The sequence below is a fragment of the Euwallacea similis genome, chromosome 1, assembly GCF_039881205.1.
Source record: "Euwallacea similis isolate ESF13 chromosome 1, ESF131.1, whole genome shotgun sequence".
NCBI lineage: Eukaryota > Metazoa > Arthropoda > Insecta > Coleoptera > Curculionidae > Euwallacea > Euwallacea similis.
The window spans coordinates 669,219-695,118 of record NC_089609.1 but is presented as its reverse complement, the minus strand read 5'-3'; the positions used below and the strand labels follow the sequence as shown (position 1 = coordinate 695,118).

At 39.1% G+C, this 25,900-nt stretch overlaps 1 protein-coding gene across 3 annotated transcripts; it reads right to left on the bottom strand.

The window, feature by feature from the left end:
• Positions 1-363: 363 nt before the first annotated feature.
• On the bottom strand, positions 364-17,850 carry drm (drumstick). 3 transcript variants are annotated; one of them, XR_010752240.1, is made up of 4 exons: positions 17,498-17,831; positions 2,821-3,229; positions 1,287-1,373; positions 364-1,173 (listed from the first exon to the last, which is right to left on the bottom strand). XR_010752240.1 is itself a non-coding variant. In XM_066392604.1 (3 exons), the coding sequence occupies exons 2-3, from the start codon at positions 3,039-3,041 to the stop codon at positions 1,119-1,121; spliced, it is 276 nt and encodes a 91-aa protein (XP_066248701.1). In that variant the 5' UTR covers positions 3,042-3,229; positions 17,498-17,850; the 3' UTR covers positions 364-1,118. The 3 variants fall into 3 exon arrangements, 2 of the variants coding, with proteins under 2 accessions (XP_066248701.1, XP_066248709.1); XM_066392604.1 differs by lacking the exon at positions 1,287-1,373 and having other exon boundaries at positions 17,498-17,850; XM_066392612.1 differs by lacking the exons at positions 1,287-1,373; positions 17,498-17,831 and adding an exon at positions 4,973-5,080.
• Positions 17,851-25,900: the final 8,050 nt, after the last annotated feature.

Genomic DNA, 25,900 nt, shown 5'->3' with positions numbered 1-25,900 from the left:
AAATTACCATCATCCTTTCAGGAGCATTGCAGCTCTTGCTTTCGCACAGCTCAGTATAGATGAAAACTATAAAGTCGAACTTTTATTAACGTATACATATTCAGAGGCAAAACAGATTGGCATATTTCGTTGCTTCGGCTTTCGAAAGTTGTTTTCTCTTTAATCTGGGATGATCTGGCTTTATTTGGCAAAGAAAATATATACGCCTTGAAAAAGGACCAAAAAATAATGTGGAGATATCGATTTTATTGAAATCGATAATTTGCCGAGGGTCGATAATTTTCTATTTTCCTGCAAAAGTGATTGCTGATATCTCAGCAACGCCTAGAGGTTGTGGATTTGAAAATGAAACGAGCAACAGGATATTTTTTGACTGGTTTATTTCTATAAAGGCAATAATTCAAGAATTAGCCGTATAAATAATATCGAATTATGATCTAAAAGGCCGCTATTGTAGGAACGGCCTTATAAACACTTAAAGGAAAATTTACACAATTCATAAGCTTTGTCAAGCAATACATAATTGAAATACATTTTTGCTTTGTTGCAAAAATGACACAATTATTTCAAGCGATAAGTATAGTCAAGAAGACTTGCTAGGACGTTCTCGGCCAAATATAAGTTCTTCTATAACGGATAAGATCCACTGGATTGCACACACTATTACTTAAGGTCTAAATCACAAACTAAACATACAAATACGATATAAAACTGGCATTTTTTAGTCTTTAAACAAGCTGTTTTTACACTTCAAATTGTCGCTTACTTACTAGGTTAAATAAGGTTAATCGTAAAGTATAAAGTAAATTTTAGACTAGACGTTATTAGTCCCTTGAAAGTTACACTTAATAGAAATTTTTGACATAAATAAGCTTCGGAAATTACATAAAATAACCTATATACATACACAATACATAGCTAGGAGGAGGAAATAAATAAAGGTGAAAATGACGTATTTATTAAGCAGTCGGGGAGCCACGCGATTGGTTGCCATTATCGATACCGCTGCCCATTACTAGTCGAAAAAAGGAATATCGATAGGCCAGCACGCTTCCACGACCATTTCCTTACTATTACGAAAATACTGTTTTGCGTGAAGTCAAACGGGGTTGTCGGTCTTAGTACCTATTGCAGTGCGTAAATGTGGGGCTGGAGCAGGGATAGTGTATTGTCCTGAAACCAATAAAGCAACGTTTCGGTCAGTACCTGGGCCTCATCAACCGCCAAACAAAAGCAACGAGGGTTATTGGCAACTACTTAAAACGATGTTAAAAGACGGGTCTTACATTATGAAATATAGAGGAAGAGCCCCCTTTAGCCATTTTTCACCATAGAGGTTTTCACCACCTTATCGCCACACACACTGATTACATCTAAAATATAGGATTGCTCAATTAGTATAAATGTTTATGTACATTTCGCTGAAACTGAAAATAATACGGCAATAAATCTACAATATTTCACAGCATTAGACGATTTTCCATAACCACCGAACCATCGAAAGTGAGTTAATGAAAGACCATTTTTAGTAAGGGAAGAGCAACGCTTAAAACTAAAGAGTGAATTTTGTGGTTAGGAGGAAAGTGTTCGTGCCATGCAATATCATAATTTATTATCCAGTATTTTGGTCTCGAAAAGGTCCCAGAAAACTGGGCCTTCGTAGAAGTTATAGCAAGAAATTGTGTGCTTTTGTGGGTAATCTTTAATCTCAAGTACTAAATTTTAAGCCGTTTAAAAGGCAACTTTTAACAGCTCGTTTCCAAAAGGCAATAAACCAAATTCGTCGAGGTCTACCGCCTATCTATAAGGTAATATATGCGAGAATCGTATTTTTGGCAATAAGGCCTGTACGCCAGTTTTAATGTCCCGTGGCAAATTCTTCGAGATTTTCCACACCACTGAAATACCAATTAAAGAGCCTCATTTCCTAATTTACATACTTTATAACGCTCAATTTGGATTTACGAGGATTCGGAATAATGTTTGTCGAAGGTAATGCTGCTCATTGCCGCACGCGGGCCGCGTGCACAGATTAGGATAAGACTTTAATCCGGGCTGTTTGAGGAGGGAAACGGATGTAATTTTGTCAAGGTTGATTTCTGGTGGTTTAGACAAGTGGAGGTGGCAGATGTATTAAGGGAAACTTTTGGGGAAAGCAAGGAAAACGCGACGGAAACTAGTAAAATTGATCACATTTAAAAACACAGGCAGAGGAAAAGGAAAAACATTAATTCACGCATTTTTCCTTTCTATCACATTACGAGAGAATCATGAAAAATCAAAGCAAAACTTGCTGTTCACTTCGGCATTAAAAACCTGAAACTTTGTAACTCCTCGAAAACCCCTGTGGCAGATCTAAAACTGCTAAAACTTCCATGGACGTGACACTTTCCAGTCAGGAAATATGAATTTTTAATCTTTGTTTAGTCCCCGATAGAAAGAGCTATAGGAGAGTGTATTCAGGAACATCTTCTGCTCGCTAGGTTCACAATATTAAATAATATAGAGGGAGTCGTAAAAAAATCCCAAAAAAGCATTGGAAAGATGACCTTATTAATCCCCGTATTACTCGACAACTAAGAGGTGTAGCTACAAAATGTATAAGAAAGAAATGTTCATTGTGGTCGATAGATGCGAAATACTCAGTGCTATACAGGGTGTTTGATGGAAAAAAAGCTTTTGAGTAAATCACAAAAAATCCTTTTGAACGGATTGTTACCAAACGCCACAAAAACACACCAATCCTCCCCATAAACTCTTCTTTTTCACCAAAAATTTCAACCAAATGGCGGTACTGTGAGTACCAAAGTGAGTACTAACCTGTGCTGTTTCAAATTGTCCTGCCTCTTGAAGCTCTTCCCGCACACCTCGCAACTGAACGTGAGCTCCGGGCTCTTGTGAGTCCTCTCGTGTATCATGAGGTTGTACGGTTTGGTGAACCTCCTCTGGCAGTACTTGCAGACGAACTCGCACTTGGCCCTCATCTTTCTCCGGAACTGGTCGCGGGACACGTCGTTATCTATTTGCATTATGGCGAACATCTCGGTGCCGGTTTTATTCGACTTATCTCTCTATCTCAAGATTCACCGGGTTTTCCTGTCTAGGTATGCTGCCTAGGAGATCCTGCTTAACCGATTCGAACAAAAATTTCTCGGATTTCTCGGAATTCTCGCGCCAATGAGTCAAGAACGGTGAGTCTGTGTGGACCTGCTTTCTCTTTTATGCGAATCTGCAATTGAAAAATCTGAATTAGTCCTCAATATACTTACAAGCAAAGGAGAGTTTAATGCTGATAATTAACCTCAAGGTTCTCCCCAAATAGCCTTAATAACCCGCACCTTGAGCACGCACAAACATGTTCCCATACACACAGAGTACATAATAACCGCGGTAATTTAGCAATTTTATGGCTTGTAATCCGAACAATATTGGCCTTTTTGCATATAAAAAGCAATCGTTTATTTAATTGTTTATATCCTTGTTCGAATCGAGCGGAGCCGATCACGATTCCAATTATTTAAATCTTTTTTACAGTAGCGTGTTCTTGCCTGTAATTAATAGTCGCCGTAATATGCAAAGTAATATTATTCGTTAGACGGAGATGCGAACGTTCCACCTTCGCTTTACCTTGTGTATTGATACATAAATTACGGTTAATTAACTTTTATGGGTCTTTAACATTATGTTTAATTAATTCTGCAAATAAGCGGTGTTTAAGTGGCCGTTACTGTAGCGCCCTCTAGTGGATTTTAGCGTAAGAGTTGAGTTGCGACATCTGTTGGGCGCTCCGGAATTGAAGGCGACGCCCAGCCATATACTAAATGCGAAGAAACGAGCCGGTTCTGACTCGACATCGATAAAAAACTTTAATAAACAAATACCCGGTGGTAGCTTTTGTTATTGGGAGACATGAGGCAAAAAGTAGGGGTTTTTATTCTTGCTCACTTTCGATGAGATAGATGTGAATAAAGCAGTACCTCGCTGCACTATAGTTCTACATTACGTGAAAAGCGCTGCAAACTTCCCAATCTTATAGTGGTCGATAGTCTAAATTGATTACGCGACAAACTTCAAAATTGTGGATTGTAGGCATAATTAATATTGTGTTAAATTTACGAAGAATATTTTTCATTTTAGGCTAATTCAGGTTATAGATATGGGTTACGGGTAAAGACGTTTCCATACTCATTTTAGTTTATTACAACCTCAACTAACTTATTCAGAGTGGACATACGATCCAGATCAATAGATTTAGACCCAAAGAATTGCTCTTTAAATGAAAATGAAAATTTTTGGATAATCCCGGCCATGAGCTTTAACAGTATAAGGCTTTTTATCGATTAGCCAGTGACACTGACAGCATAGCGACGTTCTTTTATCACAAAGCCCATGTATCATAGCACGTAAAGCATATGAGCCTCAAATGCAACGTTGCCACTTTTAAATCTGGATTATTCCAGAATATTTTAATGGGAGAAACTTGCAGTTTTTCAAAGGGGAGTATTGCGTTTTTAAGGCGGAACTTTCCCGGAAATAGAAGATAGTCGTACCATCTTCGACTATAATAGCTGCAAAAAATGAGCGTTCTGACTGATCTCACAGAGTTAAAATTCCTGAGACTTCCTCCTTGATGATCATCTCGAATGATTAGATCATGTTCTCGCTACTAAATCGCAGTCAGACAGCAAAATTCCGCCATAAAGCACGAATCATCGTCTAATAAGTAATTATTTAATATTAGCAATCGATATAATAATCATGCCCGCACATTCACTCTTTAAACAATGAGCGAATATGAGTGTGCACGCCAAAACAATAACTCACTTGAACATGTTCAAAAGAGCACAACAATAATAACAAATAAATAAAATGGGTTTTCAATTTGCGCGGTGTGTGTAATTTATGGACAACTCGTGCGTCATAAACGGTCTCAGATCATCTGTGACGTTATAAGGTGTTCAATGGTCATTACCGGGGATTAGGGTCCGAGCTCAAAGGTGAAATTTCCTTCCTGGTTGAACTCTGGACAATGGCCGTTGGGTTTTTCAGTGATATTTAAAAGCGGATTTAGCGGTATTAAAAAAATTTCATGCGGTCGTGAAAATGTGAACCACATAGCTGTTGCGGAACTGGTAATCCTAAGGCTTTTCCTCACCTGAAGGCTTATTTTTTCTTGCAGTTCATTGTGAATAATTGCACTTTTCTCGCACACACGCGCACACACTAGACAGAACCGGTTGCACCGATTTGTTGACCACCGAAATGACAGTGAGGGAGCCGTTATTTTCAAGTGGCAAATATGGACTGGCCGATCGCGGAATATCGCGAAAAGATGAATTATTTCCCTACTCTCGCGAAACGGTCCGTTTTGCATTTGTTTGGGAGTACCGCAACGTACGACCATCATTGTTCCCCTTTATAGTACGAGAGCTCGTGCGAACCCAAATTGACCCTAAGGCCCATTTAACTTTGCATTTTTTCGAATTTTCCTGTCAGCGCAATAGTGAAGTCGTCATTTTTTTGAATGGTTCTTGAAGGATCTATAGGTTCTTTTAATCCCATTAAATCATGTCTCAACAGTTCGATCAGGAGCAAAATAGCGCAAGGTCGCCGCTTTGATTTTGAAAAATGACCAAGAAAACTCCTAGATGTTGCTTCTGCGAGGATTAATTAGTGACATTGGCAACATCGCGCCATTCTTTTGGCACAAAATGATATGTCATTGAACATGATTCGTATTAACGTCAGACGCACAGTTACCACAATGTCTCTTCAGGATTATATGTTCGGTTAAGTAGTGGTTACACTGAGCAATAATGTTCATAAGTTTTTTGACCATTTTTGAGTCCCGAAATGATTTCGAGAATTTCATATTGTGGGTTTTCAATGATATTAAACGATTTTCCAGATTTAACTATGGGGAAATTTTCTAAATCTCTCTTTAGGATATAAGATCTGGAAAGTGGCAACGTTGCATATAATCATCAATGACTGTTGACAGTTTTGTCTTCTTTTCGCATTGCTTCGAAGGGTTTTGACATAAACGACCGTCGCCCTGTTGCCATTTAGATTAAGAATAGTCTCACATTAGGTTTAAAACCGCATGAAAATTTGAAAAAAGAATAATTTAAGAACCCGAGTCTTTATGGGACTATAAAAATAACCTTAAAATCCTCTCAAAATCGTGAAAGTTGCTATAAAATTTTCGAATTAATCGTCGATAAAGATACTTAAAAGCATGCACTAACACCGCAGTTTCTAACACAACTGAAGGAGCGTCTTGTTTTCAATAAAATGGGAGTGTGCAGCAGCAAAAATCCGACCATTATTATGCAGTCTTGATGATATTAATAAATACTAATGATCGTTGGTTTATTGAGGTCAAATCATGTTTTAACCATCGTTATCTGAATCACATTATTATACACCGATTTATATTAGGAAAATCTTCTTCGATTTATCAAATCTCACAGTCAACACCTCCGACTCAGATCCATTCACGTCAGAACCTATCTACCCAAATCTGGGCACTCTTTTGTCCCTGTCCAAATCCTGTCTAAATCCGTTTGTTGAAGAAGGCGAGAATAATCGTGATATCGGATCGAGATTTCAATGCGTCCTTTGTCCTTCTCGCGGAGAGTGCCCAGTCATCGTCCTATTAGCATAATGTAATAATTGTTGTCAATTTTGACGTGGCAACACGATTTTTCTGCTTGTTGCCGGGGCCTTTTTCGAGAAAGGAATTTCGCCCCTTTGGTAGATTGTCGCGGCTACGCCACTGGCAACAATCCCGCGCTGACCTTTACCATATTCGTGGGGCTTCTGGTTGCGGTAATAAATGGATTCGTTTAAATGCGGCCTAAATGTCATTATGCTAAGTTATTATTTGAAATTTATCTCGCAATGATACACAGTATTGATTAATTGTTCGACGAGACTGAAGAGGAATAGATGTGGGTGTAGTTGGGTTATTTTCTGGTTAATCGCGTATGTGTCAACTGTGAGAAGCTCCCACAAAAATCTAGAAAAATTTCTTCTATCTCTTCTCGTAGCCTTCATGTGATATCATAATGTTGGCAGTAACTTCCGTCTCTCAAATGGAGTCATTTCGGTCATCGAAAACTGCTAAATTTGAGTAAAATCTTATCTCGATTTATGTATATTATAATCGATTTTGGACTTGACGTTGTTTGACTTGAATTATGATGATTTTCTGGCTTGAAATTTAATTGTATGTATTTTATGAAACTGGAACAATCGGAACTTCACTGTCACAAAAAAATAAAATTAAGTAATAGGAGATTTGGCTGAGTCGTTGGTGTCCGCGTCATTCTGCTTTTTCTTGTTTTCTCCGGCTTTCGGCGAAGGTTTCCGAAGACCTCCGATCGTTGGCATTAGTCGGGGTAATATTCGAAAGTAGCAAATTCCCCCAGTTTTCCTCCAATTGACCTCTTTTAATAAAAAATACTCGATAACTGATGAGGAAGAAACTATCGACAAATAATTCAACAGAGAGAAAGCCAGAGAGTCAAATTGGCTGTTGAGTCATCTTTCTGTACTCTCGGCTTCGGTGCTTGCCGGTTGTTGGAGTATTGATCCGACAAGCGCAGCAAGGACAGACAGTTGATGGAAGATCCAACAAGGAAAAAAATAAATTGAACAAGACTGGATTCAAGATGAAACCAAAGTAAACCGGAGGAATTAAGCAATCGCCATGATGCAGATGAATATTACAGAGAAGCGTTATGTGTGTGTGTATGTGTATGTAGTACTACCGAAACCATGCCTCGAGCCACAAAAAAAAATTCATTTCACTTTTCTCACTCACTGATGACAATGTCGAAAAGTGAAAGTAAAAATGTCGGCGATGGTACCGTCGCACGCAAAACCCGAAGCTCCGGCATTGTGTACTAACCACGCCCTCGAGTCGCCTCATCAGAGGTCAAAATTATGCAACGACCCTGTATATACAATAATAATTACATTTCGCGTCGCCTCCTACGACGCCGTATACACGGCAGTACCGCGGCGAAAAAAAGACGATCGAAACGCGCGATATTTAAACAATAGTGAATATCAATGGGCCGTATACAATGGAGAGGCGTACCATCGAACCGGGGCTTTATTAGCATAAATATATGTTATTTCGCCCGGTGACATTACCGCGATGTTATATGGGGTGCGGCCAATGGTACTTTGCCCTTTGCGAGATGAAATGTTGCTTCCCATCGCCATAGGGCGGGGTACACGGTGATGCTACACATTCTTTATTGGACCACGGCCTACTGATTTAATTGAATTTATTTAAATTCGCCTTGTAAGGAGACCATTCAGTATTGTAGTACCATTTATACCTAAAATTAAAAAAAGTTGTGTACTATATAAAATAGGGTATACCTTGCACAAAGCTATGTAGCGAGACAGTATAGTGTACACAGATACAAATTTCCTACCCCAAGAAGCTGGGCACTGGGTACCACCACAACTCCCCCTATTAAACCCCAGGCTCATCCTACTTAATTGGATCACCATCGCAGTGCGGCAACACCACCGTGCATTGGTACTAAACGGCCGAGGGCCACCACGCATACGCCAACCACATGTGGTCGTTTAATTGGTATCGGCGGTACCCGGTAGCTCGCGGCCAATTGTTTCACCAATACAATCGCGGTTCATCCCCACCCCAAACCGTCGCGTAACCAGTAGCAACGCGTAGCGCGGTAGCCACGAGTTTTATTGGTATATAGGCAGGTAGTACTTTCGATTGGTGACGTAGGAAATCTATTTTTGCTTCATGTAAATCTACAGAGAAAACCAAAAACCATTTACGGGTAATTTTCAGTAACTTTCAACCCACTTTTTTTGCTTCAAACCAGGGATTGAGGCCCTTAGCTGTTTTCGAGTCAGTTAATCATATCTTTCGCCCAAAATTAACGTTTTTCGCCAGCATTTCTTATTTAGTTTTATGCCAAACTCGCGAGTGAGCCATCTCATTTTCATCTACTTTTAACCGACGAAAATAAAAAAACCTCAACTCTAATCAGATTCAAAATATTCCACTTGCTTGAGAATGTCTCTTTTGCAGCTTTTGAGCTGGTTAATTGTCGAACTTGAAGATGAGCGCACGAAAAATTGGTTGTTAATGCGATACCATCCCTTTCCCATTCGAAAGCCGTAAATAAAAGGGTTAAATCGAAAGCAATTTATTTCGGAAATTGGAAACATCCTAAAAAAGAAGCGGAATAATTTACATCAATAAACGTTTACCTTTTGGCTGTCACAAAGAAAAAGAACTCGCATATAATAAGCATAAATAAGTACTTTTCAGAGGCTGTCGCCTTAGGAGTTGCCACTATGAACGTTCAGAGAAACGTATTTTCAATAGATTTCTACTAACTGGAAAAACGAGATTTTCAATCGTACTGAGAGATATTAAAAAACCATAAAAAAATAAATAAATGTCCATTAAACAAAGTTTTTTTGGCCGAGTTTCATGGTGCATTTTTCGTAAGAGCTTTGGGACTCATATAAAAACATTACAAACTAGAGGTATAACGTGTTTCCTACCGTTTCAATCCTGAATAAAAAGGTTAGACAAAGACACCGACAAGTCTGGTCGTTCACGACGACTAATAATAATGGTGTCAATAAAAATTCCTCGAAGAAGAACGGACAAACAACGGACCATCGCCATGTTTCCACGTCTTTTTTTTGAGGATGATTTTTTTAATTAGTTTATTTCGTAGGTATAGACAGAGACCAGACGCCCACCATTAGCACACATCACCTTCGATTTCGTCGATGATGGTCGCCTATTATTACAATACTATACAGTATAGTATATATAATATATACTTACTATATACTACTATACATATACTACTACATATAGTACCTCCCAGATGGTACTTCCTCTACCTTTTAAATTACTGCACCCATGTTTTGTGTACTCTAGAAGTGACCGTGTTAGTATTGACGGCTATTACTTAAAGGCTTTTTTAACAAAAAGCACATAGGGAGGATGAAGTCGCAACAATCAAAATTTCTCTGCCAAAAAGAAATGAACTTAAATTCTGAGAGATATGACTGAGTTGGTCGGCATCCTCGTCTTTCGAGTTCTTGTGGTTTTCTCCGGCTCTTGGGGAAGATCCCCGATCGTTGGTAATATATTGGGGTTAATATTCGGTGACAAATTCCCCCAGAATTTGCCTCCAATTGTCCAATCATTTAAGCCTTACAACCAAAACTGTCAGAAAAATTTTCGGAAACTGATGCGGAAGAAACGATAGACAAAGAATTAAATACATTCAATAGGAAGGAAGCCAGAGAGTTGAAGCAAGAAAAGTCCGACATTAGCCTAAACAAAAAATGCAGTAAATTGGCTGGTGAGTCATTTCTCGGTACTTTGGGTTCCGGCGTTTATTAGTTGCCGGGGTGCTGGTCTTACAAGTGCAGCAAAGAACAGGGAAAAACGTTAGTTCGACAAGTAACAATTTGAAGAAAAAAGAGACACAGCCGAATCAATGAAGAAAAAAGGTGCGGGAAAACGCTAAAATTAAGAAAATAGTACATTGCTGAACGAGTGAAAAAAATAGAATTTCTATCATTGAGAGGATAGCTTTTATGGGGATTTATTGCTAATTACACTCGAACACGTTCGGCTTCGCAAATGTACGACTTTATTGCAACCAGTCAAATACACACAAAATCATCTAAACAGGCAATAATCAATTTCCAGCAATACTCAACCCCCCTCCCCCTGCTTCCCGCTTGAAATAATACAGAGAACACTAATTTTTTTTCTAAAACCCTCACTTTCTTAAATAGAACAAAAGGAACAAGAGCCAATTGTTGCATAACAACGTTGGTTAACACATTTGTTTAACTAACAACACCAATATAAAACTTAATCTATTAACCGTGTCACTACCATGTGGGTCACTGTAATTTTCACACTGAATTCGGTATTGCACTTCGACCATCATTTTTAGCTTGGCCCAGCCACCTTCGGTACCATGCGCAAGTGATTCACAATTGTTTGCTTATAGTTGTCATGGCGATACTGAGTTACAAATAATCCAATGCGTCGACAGCATACACAAAACTGCATTTATTTGCGCAATGTGGTACTTTAGGAGTGGGAACATGACACACTGTTTTGATGAAAATTTAAATATCTTTCAATCGGCGACCTGAGAACTTTTCTTCTCTTTTTTTCCCCTTTCTTTGAGGACTATTTTTAATTAGTTTATTTCAAAGGTATAGACAGAGACCAGACGCCCACCATTAGCACACATCACCTTCGACTTCGTCGATGATGGTCGCCTATTATTATAGCACGATAAAAAATAATATAATGTCACTGATGACGGGCAACTCGGACTTATGGGAGGTCCGATGACGGGAATTCGATTTTGAAAATTGCTACTTATGGGAATGATGAGTGTCACACGAAGAAGGCGCTTTCTGATTGTCGCATACTAATGGGGAAAAAATCGCGCCTGAGTGCTAAAACCCTTCAACATAAATCACAATAAAGTTAAGTAAAGACACATTTACACATCCAAACAGCATCGTTTAATAGCTGTCAGATTAGTCTGATCGTAAAGATAAGCATCACCAGTTGAATCGCAGTTTGTCAGGTCGTGATGTGTGGCAACTTTACGGTGTAATAACAGTTTGACTTATTTGACGAAAAATGATGACTTATCACTGACTGATGACGCGTTACGACCGGCCATAAATCATCCGACTTGTCCTTTTGTCTATGGGTTCTGCATTTCAGGTGTTTGTCCAAGATAATGCCAGACTTTTGCTTTTTCCGACGTTATGTACTCAAGCTTTATTTTTGGGTTCTTCAAATATTTGCCCGCTGATAATGTGCTTTCATGAGCACATATACGAGATCTTGCTGGAATGTCAGAAATCTTTTTGTTTAACTTTGGGTTACATGACGATTTTATGCTTCGGCAAACAAGCGATGGAAATTAGTATGGCGAAATATGGGGAATTCACCGGACAAAAATCATCATTCCCCAGTCAATTTAGCAACACTTTAATTGCGCATTGAATCAACAATAAAATTATATATCCCGCTCGCATCAACAAATTACCGTCTACGTGTTTGCATAACAATTAAAATGAGCAATAATTTCATATAAGACTAATTGCGATGCGTGCATGGCAGCCTTGTGTTGCCACTGCCATGAAGGCGCGTTGCATGCAAATTTATGTCGATTACGAAAAGTGGATGATTCGGCTGTTTTACTATAGATTGTAGATAATCATTTTGTTTGTCTTTGCTGCCAGAAGTGTAAATAAGGCTAGAAATCGTGAGCATTCAAATATTCAGCGAGTTCGCTTGGAAACAGGGCGTAATGGTTGGCCATCGGACTCCGTGTCGGACAGCCAGAGTGTAACTGAGAGAATCAGTTGGAAAGATGCATAGTTTGGCCAAATAAATAAATCTAGAATGTCGTGGTTTAAAAGTTCGAAAATATACAAGGCGTCTCCTTTCAAAAGCCCTCGTTTCATACCTGCCACTAGGGCTATGCTGCAGGACTACTGCCACAAGACTATAGATATTTTAACTTCGATTTTCCGTAAATTCTCCCGTATCTCGAAAAGCGGTAGAGATTGATTTTGTGAGATTCAAATTTGTCGTTCAGGAGACCCCAGTGTGGCAGCCCGAAAGACCCGAGTTGTGTACCTCTGAATAGGACGACTTACGTAGCAAAAATGTCTACAAGGTGTCCCAGAATAGAATGAAAACCATATTCTATAAAAATTACTTTTCCTCTAAAACAGTTCATTTTTGCGATAATAAGAAAGAATACCTTCTTTTAGTCTAAGGTAGAGATTATGCAAAAATATTATTTTTATGCCTTTATTGATACAGGATGTAGAAAAATTATGATTTTTGTGTTAGAGCTGGTCCGTTCCTAGCAAACTAAACAAGTAAAATGTGTTTAAATAGTATAATTTTAAGAAATCCCATCTAACATCTATCATACTAAAAAATTATTTAATTACCTTAAGGATTTTACAACTTATTAAAAAAAAAAGGAGATTTTCAGAGGTTTTTTAGGGCGTTTCAGGGCGTTTTTTTAGGAGCTTATGTCTCCGTAGGGAGGGTCTGTAGAAAAATTTTTTATAGAAACTTGTCATATTATTTTCATGCATTCTCTATGAATCCGAGAGAGATTGCCCGCAATTCTTTACGTTTCTACGTGAGTGGATTGGGAATAGAAAACTTATTCGTTTGCCGGCTCGATTATCCGATTTCACTCCACCGGATTTCTTCCTGTGGGATTATCTGAAAGGAATTGTTTATTACACCCGCCAAATTAATTTAGAAGACATGAAAGATCACATTCGAGAGGCTTACCGTGCAGTCACGCCCAATACGATAAGAAATGCTTGTACTAGGGAACTACTTTGACGATTTGAAGCATGTTTAAAATCTCAAAGAACACAATATGAACGGCTTTAAATATCGCTTTCTTAATATAATAATAAATATTTATTTTCTAACTGGGTCTTATTTTTTATAAGTGTGAAGCTGGATTTTTGTATACTCAATTCTAATGTGTGTGATTCATTTACAGTTTTTTTATTTTAACTATTGGATACGCTATATCAAATGTGCCAAAATTTCGGCCAGGTGTTCAAATATGTAAAAATACATATACCATTTAAAAAATTGCACGTTTCTTTCGTTACAACTTTACGAGCCACCCTGTATATTTTATTGTCACTTCAATTTTTAACCTCGACACAACCCTACTATGTTTCTATTAAAATCTTTTTCTTAATTTCTAAAAGGTTGTGAGATATTTATTGCAAACTTTATCGTCGGACACCCTGTATAGCTCAGATTAGGTACGTGCTACAAACGCATATAATCGCTAAAATCGCATGTAATAGATGATCACCGAAAGAAACCTCCCAGTAGGCGGTGAACCGTGAACGTAGGGCGTCGATTGAGCAATTTGCTATTTACCATCAAACATCTGCCAAACCGATAACAGCTGATGCTGAATTTATCAAAGACATGCCCCTGGTATTTCCACGGCTACTTGAGCTTTTTTAACGCACACTCTGTACATAGTATACGAACGGGACGTATTGTTGCTACGTAGGTCGTTGCAAGGACAATGAGACAATTGCACCTGCTGGGAATATGCGTAGCAACTACAATTTTCCGGAGCTCATACATGTTGCTAATAATATTACTGCATCGTCAATGAAAACTGAATGTGCGGCTCCGCTTAGCCAGGAATTGGCGTTAACTGACCATTCGGGTCCTGCATTCAACGGCTCGATATACTGACATCGATAATGGCACTTAGATCAATTAACCCATAAAGTTCAGCTCTCTTAATTTTCGCGTAATACTCGACAATAATGAAATTCCGGTCAGAGGATAACTGGTAAAAACCTGCGATCGGTTTCATTATTCTGCTCCGAACTCCGCATATATCTATCTAATAACTAAATAGTCCCTTGCGGTTTCGGTCATCACCATCATCGGCACCTGTTCTCGAACTGTTCAAAGCCCCAAAGCTTACGCCTTTGCACTACCGGTGTTACACGCCTCTTTGTTGGTACCTCTCGAGCTTTGGGAATTTCCAAGAATGGCCGAGTGTGCGACAAGGTCTACCATATGGGTGTGAGAGAGATAGGAGGTGCCCCAGAGAAGAAGGAAAACGACTAAGCAGTCTAAGCTGGTTGCCACCAGTGTTACACTAGGTGTATTAAGAGCGGTCGAACGCGGTCCGTTTTCTGGCGTTTCACACTGAGGAAAATTCAATCAAACGAGCTGTCAATCATCGCAAGTGACAGCCAGTTTCTCGCATTACAAATGGAAAAATTATTAAATTTATTCAAATCGAATCCCACGCACAGCCACTACCGAATAGCCATTTTATGGTTCGAACTGTACTTAACTCCATCACGGGGCCAATTAAACTATTATTACTATTTTATGCAAAGAGCAGTTTCGTAAAATCGGCCCATAAATTATCTTTTAACGTCCATTAGGAGCTGTTTTCGGTGGAATTATGTAATGGTTCACTAAATGTGGAAGTTGCATTAATGACGGCCCACGCACCTCTCTTTTGACACAACCTGTATATCGCCGCTGTGATTTTTTCTACAGTCATGTATTATTCATGGGTTTGGCTGTCTTTCGTGTTTCGGTGTATGCGGGAATATCAATCTGAAATGTTATTAGAAGTCATTAACACTGTGTGTTTTCGGTTTAATTATCCGTAGAGTATGAAAGCAATCAGTGCGGGATTTTATTAGATGAGTACACCGAATAGCGCCACATTGCCCCTGTATAGATTATGAGAGAATTTGAAAGGACTTAAAAAGAATACGAAAGAAAGAGAATAATCAGGAGAAAAATACTAGCAATAACAGGGCCTATGTGTTCCTAAAGAGTTGCAGAACATCGTTGTCCTTCATGGGTGCTGTCGAGTGCGGACACTCGAGTTTAGGTTCTCTGGTAAATAGGGCATAAATAATTTCACACAAGAATTCGTTAAAAAATCAGGGTCGCGATATCAATCAAAATTTTGAAAATTCGTAGAAGCTCTCAGACATGTAGTACGTCACTTTCAACAATACTGAAAATGGGGTTAAAACGGTAAAAATGCAAAATTAAAAAAGCGAAGCAAAATAATAAGATACCACAGATGATACAAGAGGTAAAAACACCCTGGAAAAAATAATCATTCACCATTCAAAATTCGCAGAAGTTGCGAAAATCGCAGTACGTTACTGATCGTTACTGACACTGCTACCTCATATCTTCATTTAGCAATACCGTAGGCGAAAATTAGGGTAGTATCATGAACCGAATGACAAAATAATAAAGTCGAATTTTTATTGAATTTTTTACCTTCTTAATTTTGAGTCTATTTTTCAAATCATCCTGGATACGTTTACGAGGCATCATTACCACAAAATTTGCAGATTTGATAGAAAATTTTATGAGTTTCATAGCGTCAGAAACACAGTGACATATATAGGTTGTTAGGACTTTGCCAAAAGCAGGAAATTAGTACTGATAATTTTTCCGAATTCTAGCACTCCTCGGTACGACCCTGATAACATCACCGTAAAATCAAGAGATTTTATGGAAATTGTTATTTCTATAACCTCCCATGAGTTATAAAAGACGACGGCGTTTTCGAGTATTTATATACCTCCTTAAACCTAAGGGTCAGTGATTTTTTTGTCAAAATCTTCTGAGTACGATCCTGTTGGCGATAATACCTTCATAAAATTGGCAGCTCTGAAATGCAGTAGCACATTTAGATCTTCAGAAGTATTGTTAAATTTGAAAATTGTGAGAAAGCCCTGAGAAACCGAACACGCCACTTATTCTCATATTGAAAGATCATAATTTCTGGTTTTGTAAATAGACTTTAGAAAAACTATACGCGCACCCACATGCAGTTCAAAATGATCTGAATATCAAAGAGAAAAGCATACTTCGTGCCTCTAAATTTTAACAAATTATAGAAATCCTGAAAAACCAAATACGCGTCGTATTTTAATGGAATTTGTAACGGCAATAACACTGTTTATTGAGCATCTGGTAAAGGTTTTGGGTAATTTGAAAAACACGCTTTTGAAGCCAGTGAAATAGAGGCGCCAGAACGCAGTTTTTAACCAACCAAAATCAAATGTAAGGATTCAAGTAATATTTACTTCAAATAGGAAATTAACATTAACATGCAATAAGTTCGAGGCTTTGGGACTCCACTAAAATGCAATAAATTTGTAACTTAATTAATGAAAACCCGGTCACGTGGGATGGGAAAGTTCCCGAAAATTTAAAGCTTATTGAGACTCTACTGGAATATGCGCAATGATTATTGCTTGAAAAATAAAAATGTTTCGCTTTTTATGTTCATACAGAAAAGTCGCTCTTCGTCGATAATTAACAGAAAATTGGTATTCTGATTGCTTAAAACGCCCGAACAAATCTCTGTAGGTTTTCTCTGTATATCTCCCTGTATAGTGGAAGTGTGCACAGAAATAGATCGTTTCTTTTAAATATGTTAATGGGTCGTGTTAATGATCTGGGAAAAATCCTGGAAAACGTGCACTTTTCTTATCAGTAAAATTATAATACAGCCATGCACAAAGTAACTAATTTTTGCATACAACTTCCTTAATAAAACTTAGTTATATGTGCGTTTGAACTGCCTTAATAAGAATTCAAAACTATGCAAATACTTTAGTACACTTAAAAGCAAGAACTGCGAGACGGTTTTATCGGATTATTAAAAAAATTATCTACGGCACGTCCTGGTCCGTTTCTGTGCTGCAAAGCAACAACTGTACTTCCCTACGAGAAACAGCAACAAACATCACATTCCATATCACAACCAACAATGCATAAATTCTCTTTAACAACCGCACATTACAACTCAAAAATGTTCCTCTCAAACGCCAAAAAAAAACAATAACAGACACTTACCCTTTGAACTGTTCGAATCTCTCTCCACCTTAACCCAACGAACGCACCAACCCAAAAAAAATATCTCAAAAACTGCAACAGCAACTTCTATCTCGCAGCGAGAGCTACAAAACTACTGATCTTAGCTCTAAAAAGCTTCTGTGCCTATCCACAAATGGTAGTTCAATGGTTCACTTAAGAAGTCGCTACAACACGGTACCGCCGTGCGCCCCTCGTCCCCCTCGGGGTACCATTCGGCACTGCCTACCGCCGGCGTAGGCCTAAAGTAGGGGGGATATAAGGGCGAGTTTGGACGGATGGTCAACACGGGAAGCCGTTTGGCCGGCGAGCGATTCTGGCACTAATGGCGGTGGTACCGAGAGGTTGTCCGGGAATGTGGTACCGGCTATTGATTAAGTTTTTAAAATGAGTCGTTTTACCACTGGTTTTCCGGTGCCACCATTGGTGTGGTGATGTTTGCGCTAATTAGAGGAAGACGCTGGCGAAAGGGAGAGAGAGGGAGGATGTTAGTACCCAAGGGGAGCTACCGGTGTTGGTTTCGGGGATTTATCGGCGATGAGTGCTACGATGATTGTGTTAGAGCAGGTTTCGAAATTTTCGAATTTTATGGTAAAGTCAGTCAAGTAATATTATGAGAAATTGTGATGATTGTAGAATTATTCAGTGCAATGGGGAAATATTCATATTATGATCATAAGTTCAGTATGATTTTTGAAAAAAATCTTGTTGTTTTGAGACCTTTAGCACATCACTTTATAGACATAAATAGGCGTAAACTTTAAAGATTTTAGAGCCCAACTGTTTGCGAAAGCCTTTCCATACAGTAGAGATGTATAACCATCAAAGATAAACTGTTTACTCAGCAGAGGCCCCACTTCAAAACTGTCTCTGTGTCAGTCCTGTGATATGCTTTTATTAAGACTCGTGCTAAAACTCATCATTTGCACAATATGGATAAAATTGACTTTTAGTTCAACTTTTTGGTTCGATTTTAAGCGTTTTTGGACCAATTTTACATGAATTTGCTCTAAACCAGGGTCGTACCTAAAGGAGAATGAAAAAGGTGAAAAGCTTATTGAAGATTTCTTTGCTTCGCATTAAAAAATCATAAAAACTTTAAAACTGGCATGAGCCGCTGACTTAAACATATTTTGAGTCCTTGATATGGAAATTCAGATATGTTATTCATTTGGGGTTTGGTCAGAGACGCACCTAAGGGAGAACTAGATTAATTCTAATTATTTTAAATTGATTATTATCTCTTCTGGCGACCGAATAGTGTGGGATCCACCCTGGGGACTCTCCTTACAAATTGAGTACTACTTCAAGACAGTACCAGCCTTATGGTGGGCGAAATTAGGCGACGGCCGAGAGCGGTAGACCAGGAAGGGCGGCGAACTTTCCTGGCCTGTGGTTTTTTATGGGAGTAGGAGGGTGGTAATTAAATATTTACGCGTCAAATTTGCTAAGGCCAGTCCTGTTTCAAGGGGAGAGAGGGTTGAATGGAACATTTTGCTGCGACGCTTTGCCATTGTTCCCTCATCAATATTCACTCCCAGACTCTGAACTAACCTGTACTAGCGGCAAACTCTACTTAAATAAATATGGGAGAAGCAGAAACTTTTTACTCGCACAGGACGCATAAAAAGAGATCTTTTTTTTTTTTATCTCCTTTGACGTTGCCTCAAACTTCCTTCAATGCTCTTTTACACTTTTTATTTGGCTTCTACCTGTCGGGGCGCCAAAATCGCCACCTTATTATCAATCATTTCCTCACATAAAAGCTTTTATTAAGGTGCGACCATAAAAACAATAATGGCCGTAGTTCCTTCCCGAAACGTCACCAAAAAGGTCCATTTCAGCCGTCCAATAAACTCCTATTGCGCATCGGCTTCAGGTAGTTTTCCTCTAATTATAATGACGTCAAAAGAGTCCTGCTAGTTCTCATCATGGCCGATAAGAATCTGAAACGATTCACGTCCACGAAAACAGAGCATTGTTTCACATCCGCCAAACGCAGCGTGAATCCATTACTTTTCTCATAATAGCCGGCGATTATTCACGATTCGGTACCGATTGACGATTGCTGTGATCGTCTTTATGCCAACATCCCATTTACCCTCCATAGAGTCGTTTTACATTTCATGGTGATTTCATTGAAAACCCGCGGTAATTGGCAATTTCGCTCGCACCTGAAGAAGCCCGCAATTAGTTCACCTCCAGGTTAATGGAATTCCTCAGTTTTACAGCGTCGCGTTCTGCTCTCCTTGATTTAATGTTCCCCTCTGTAATGGAGATCGCGCATCAATTCGAATTTTATCACTCTCGTCAATGATTCAAGTGAAACTGGTGACGTTTATATAAAAGACGTGGCCATAATTACATGACAGCGGCGTATCTGAAATGCAAGCAAACAAATGGGGATAATTAAAATGCCTTTCTTTAAAACCTCACGTAATAGTTTTTTCCTTGTAACTCGTAAAGCTGCTATCAACAACACAAACGTTTGCTAGATAAATTTTTCTCGGTAGGCGGTCCTTTGTGTCACAATAATGTGCGGGCTCCGACCAGTGCGGATTTCGGGGTTTTTGTGACCCCGGTGCTTGTTTAAACAAACAACAAAGTAGATTGTTTAACGCGCCAAAGATTCCGTCCTTGACATTAATAACCCTCGACTCGTCCTTAATCAAGTCGTCTGGTGGCGTTATCTGCCGGCGGCAACGACAAAAAAAAACAATGAAAATTGATAATTTCATGTGTCATTTTGGGACGCCCTTTGTAGAGGGCGTCCGCTCCTGCGGCCCAGCCATGGGGAGCTCGAGGCCGGTTGAGTTGCAGCGCAACTGTACAATTTGAATTTCAAGATTACAACGCTGCATTAAAATGAAAAAATATCCGATTGTTTTCGAGTATGTCCGTTAAAGCTTGACGTGTGCTGCGTCGTCGCAATCAGAAGAAAGGCCGAAGTCAAAAATGTGAAAATCCAATATCGCGCCCCTGAGAAAAAACGGGGTCGATGGTGGTTTGCCGAGAATCGACACGCGGTGTTTGAGATGTAACAACGCCATGTTCAAGAAGAAAAAAAGTTCCTACGATGAAATGTCATTTATTTTGTACTTCCTCTCCAAATAAGCTGAGAAAAACTTAAAATGATTTTTTTGAAAATTTCAATTCTTTTCGGATATCCGAAACTCATTGGAATTGGAGCTGGAAGGCCGTTGTTTACGGAATCAGTAGAGTAGGCACGATCACATAAAAAAAATGTCAATATCTCAGGAATTCAAAAACAAAAAGCGAAATGTGCGACTGTGTCGGTAATGGCGCGCACACGGCTCTTTTAATTAAAATAGCTCTACCTATTAAATAATCGCCCTGGATTTAGGCTGAGAATTCTCTTGCATAAAGGGCTTCTCTTCGCACTTTCTTCTCGAAACCTTCTTTACTTGGACCGCGTTGACGGAAGATTTACGGGCGCAGTTTCGGCATTTTTGTGTCCCCAGCTGGCCGGGCGTGCGTGGGCAGGCCCATCGCGCTCATCCTCCTTGGTGATTTACTTAAAAATCAATGAACATCCGCAGAACGTAATTCTTCTTCTTGGCAATAAAGCGAGGCTCAACCCGGCGCGTAGGCTCGCACAATGGGTTTCTTCTTCCGAGGCTGACATCACGGGCGAGGACTAATGCTTATGCATGTTCTTCCTTTTCGTTTTCGAATTAATTTCGTTAATTGCGATAGGAATTAACGGTCACACCCATGAAATACTTCGATGCTTGTCTCGCACGCCCTCAAATCTCGAAGTCAATCAAAACGGCGAAATCGCTGTTATAGGTTCAACTTTTAAAGACGTTCTGTTTTTTATTCGGTTTTAAAAGCGTCAGAGAAATGGAATTTGTCAAAATGTCTCCTTCCGAGAATACTAGGAAAAATCAGGTCGGGCGGGTCGCGGCGCACTTCGCTCTTATTTCTGTCACACAAAACTGAATATCTTGATATCTGAGACACACCTCTAGGAAAGGATTTCCTCAGGTGATACTCCAAAGAAATTTTGAGGAATATGTGTCCTTTACCAACAGCGTGTGTCATTTTTGCGTTTGCCGGCCATAGCGCATTTACGACATTCGTAAACGTTGCCAGGCTTAAGTCTCGTCTTCAAGCTCTAAAATTTCCAGTTGGTCACAAATAAATTCATGAAAGTGTATGGCCTCTTAGATCATACCCCTGACAACCCCTATTACACTTCCCTGCTCCTACCTCGACTCCATCACCCTGGTAGCCCCTCGCATCTCCATCATCCTTTGAGTGGTTATTCTGTTAGACAGTTGTAACAACATAATTAGTAATATGTAATTATACTTGTGTCATGTTACACATGTCTCAAATGTTACATTTACAAATCGATCAAAATGAGGTTATTTACATTCAAATCATAAAGTATTTTAGACCTTCTTGTGTCTCGTTTATGGACTATGAAAACCGGGATAACAATCTTACAGATTTTCCCCATTTTTTGCTTTTTCACTGCCGCGGTACTACTAAGAATGCTCATCATCAGAGGTTTCATGAACTTCTAAAAATTTCAACATATTCCCTGGTTTTTTCACTATTTTAAACTTGTTTTTATGTATTCCTATAACCCTCTGCGATCTCTGCGTGAAATGCTCCACTAAACATCCATTGCTTCCCCCTAGTTTTTTCGTAATTCCACATCTAGTCAAAGCATCTATAAGTAGTCTCTGTTCTCACCAAACAGAGCCGCTACCAGCCCCCAAATCCCAAGGAATTAATGGGAAAGAGAGCGAGATAGAGAGAAACGCACAAGAATGGCATTCCTGCGGTACCATATATCGCGACGGTGCACTCCCCGTGGAGCCCCGACCGTGTCGTCGCGGATCCAGATCAAGCGGGGGCCGAGGGGGCCCCGGTCGCGCTCCGATACTACCGTGCATTTCCCACGGCGCGCTCGGGCCCCACCCGATGACAACAGCACTGCCGCTTTCCGGTACTTACTGCCACAACTATGCCTCCATGGAAATTAATGGCGATTTTCTTTTAATGGTTGTCCCATCTTTATTTCACGATTCACAGAAATTCACGATTCGATGTGAGGAAAGTTGCAGAAATGTGTTTTAAATGAAATTTTAATTGAATTGTGTTAATCTACTTGCGGCGCACTTCAACAGCGCATCACGTGCAAATAAGCAGGTTCGAATTAATTTTTTTTCAGTTCCTCCCGTTTCGCTTGCGAAAATACGGAGAAATGTGGATATATTTAATAATATCTTAGATCCTGAATAATTTCAAAATCCTGCAAAATACCACATTCTTCATCTAACAAAACATACATTATACGTAGTAAAACTAGCGGAGAAAATGAGTTAGGTAATGTAGTTAACATCAGGATGCAACGAAGAATTAAGTACAAGGAAAGTAACACGTAATATACTGTGTGTGCCTAAATCACCACCGAATATTCTTTTTTATTTTATTATATTTGGATATAATGCCTTACCCAAAAGTAAGGTAAGCATTGCAGACTCACACACAGGTTTACAAAAATTCGTCATGTGACAACGACGTTTTTCTTCAAGGAAGCTCTGGAAACAAAACAATAACGCTTCTGTTGTCTGTATTAATGGCGTCTCCGAATTTCCTTTTGCGTCGCTCGTGAAAAATTTCGAATCTCGACTGAAAATATGGAGTTTTGGAAAATTTGTGAGGACTTGAGGATTAATTAAAGAGAAACATAATGTGCTTTCATGCGGAATTAAGCCCGGTCAAAAATACGTAAAAATTGTACGTTTAAAATGCGATTTTATTTAACAATACCGAGATTATCGTCTTATCTATGCTCGAGTTTCCGATGTCCCACGATCACCGAGCAAAAGTTTCGGTCGTTCAGAAGAAAAAAATCATAGGCGGACGCAAAGCCTGGCAGTACAGTGCATACTGTGTCAAAAATAAGCAGTAACTGAAATTCCTTTTCTCAGTGAGTGAGAAAATACTGTTTTTCTGATATCATTCAAAAAGGCTGATTTAAATTTATGTAGAAGTTTCTGTTTCAGTACAAAAAATGTCAGCGGCAGACATGTGTCCAGCGTTACCAAATATACATTAATTTTTAATTAAATTTTATTATTACGTCAATTTCGATATTAATGATAATATTCTGCTTTGATTTAATAGTTTCTATGTAAATTTTCTTGCGTCAGAGTGTTCTACGTAACTAAATGTTTTTTTAATTGTTTTATTTAATTATTTATTATTTAATTTATATATTTAATTTATTAATTGATTTCTATGAACATTATTTGCTGTGGGTAAAGTTGTCAGGAGTTTGATTTATCGGCCCTAAAAGTGTCAATAAAATTTTTTTTAAAAGAGTTCATCAAATACTTGTTTAATAGATCACTTATTAAGGCAGTTTGCTTTTTTCTTAGTAACAACTGAAGTTATTTTCTCTTTCCTTTTTTCAAGTGCTTTTTTTAAGTTCCTCTGAGTTGTTTCTTTTGGCATTTTTCCAGTAAGATCAAAGGATTTTAAGAAATAAGGAAAAATTTGCATACTCAACAGCATTTCAGAGATCTTTAATAAAAACTGTATTGTTAAGGCTAGCGGACGTCCGTCGCAGGTAAAAGACAGAAAAATAAATTTTCCTGGGCTCTCGATAAATGACTTATTGCATCTTATACATATAACATATGTACGGCGAATATTCTGGCATATTTGTTTATGTTAATGTTTGCATATTTGTAAGAAAATTGTGGAAACATCTAGTCATAGGACCTTTAGCTATACCATAAGAAAGCTATTGTTAAGAGTGAATTAGTCTAAGGTAGTGTAGCTGTAAGATCGAAGCGATTGTAATAACACCCGTGTTGACGAACACAAGGATGTCCGTCCGACCCTTGATGAAGGGTTCATGTTATTCCAACAACCCCTACTAGTGTGTGAGGCGTTAAAGTTCTTCTATTTTTCTAAATTCTTGAAATCAAATAAATCAGGAGATAAATGTAAAGAATTCCACAATATACAGAAGTATGTGACTTTTGACGTTATTTCATGTGCGTGAAGAGAACTTGACTTCGTCTACAAAATTCAGGTGTACATAAATAATTTTTCATCTTCTCATTAACTCATTACACGTTTTGATATTTGTTAGAAATGATCATCGGAATGAGGAAAAATAAACGGCCATAAATATGGGGTTCAAAGAATAATTGCGGCCATCCTTCAGACGTGCACACGGTTATTAAATGCCGAAGAACGGCGAGCATTCCGTTTGGCAACCATCGGCAGGGGAGCAGGGGCTCCGCTACTGGGCCCCCGGGCTCTTCCCAGGCCTTCCACCTACTCCTCGACTGCCCCGGGGGGACTCCCAAGCACTGCCGGCCAGTGGCGCCCGTCCATCGGAAGCCCCCTTGCCTACCGCTAATGGATTTTTAATGAAGGACCGCGCTTTTTTGTTCAAGAAATTTATTGTTTATTTATTGTATGAAAGAGCAACAACAATAAGAGAGAAAGAGGAAAATCGGTTTTTATTGCGAGAACTCCGTAGACTCATCTGTCAGTCTTAATTAATATCGATATAGGTAACGCAACAAAATTGATGTTTTCAAACACCCGACAACTAAATCTTAAATTTGCTTTAATTGAGACATGCGTACATTTGTGTGTCACTTTGCCAATTAGTCCGGGACCAAATTATCCCCTTCGCATAGATATCAGGCCATTCATATGTTGACTGTTAGTTAAATTTATGCAACAAATAAGAAACCTAAATTCTATTTTCGACTGTAAATGATGCTATTATAAATCTACGGTTCAATGGTTGGTCCGCCACTGTGTGTGGTGCAATACTGCGCCCCCTTTGATTACAAGTGGTCTTCGTGCGAGCTCGGTCAATTTCTTTTGTTTTTTCGATTGCTTTGATTGGTGCACGGTGGGCAATTGACCGTTTACGTGATTTCGGGCTTTTTGTTTTGTCCCCCGCCGCCGTGGGATAGTAGCCAGAATCGCGATGGCGGCCGATGCCTGGGAATTTTTCGCGTGTAATTGACCGAATCGGCGCATACATAAATTAGTTTTTATACTCAATCTCCACTGGAATTTGGTACGGCAAACTGGTCATTGGATCAAAATTGGTTACAATTTGAAACATGCACTCACTCTTGGTTGCATTAACACGCACACTCCGCCTATACCGGATGTGTCGTCGCCGAAGAGAGCCAACTGTAGCGCGGCGGTTTCCAGTAGCCCCGGATTGGCTACCGGGCTTTGGCTTCCGGGCATTGGCTGACGAGTCGCGTGCGCTCCACTTCGCTCCGATAACGATGCGAGCGCATATTGCGGTATACGCATCCGTGCACATTCATTTAACATGAATAAAATAAACCCGACCGAGGC

Bases quoted from the DNA above. Each gene is read 5' to 3' on its own strand.
- drm (XM_066392604.1), bottom strand. From the start codon at position 3,041: ATGTTCGCCATAATGCAAATAGATAACGACGTGTCCCGCGACCAGTTC. The intron at 1,174-2,820 runs GTTAGTACTCAC...TATTGGTTTCAG, and splicing joins GACAATTTGAAACAGCACAG to GACAATACACTATCCCTGCT.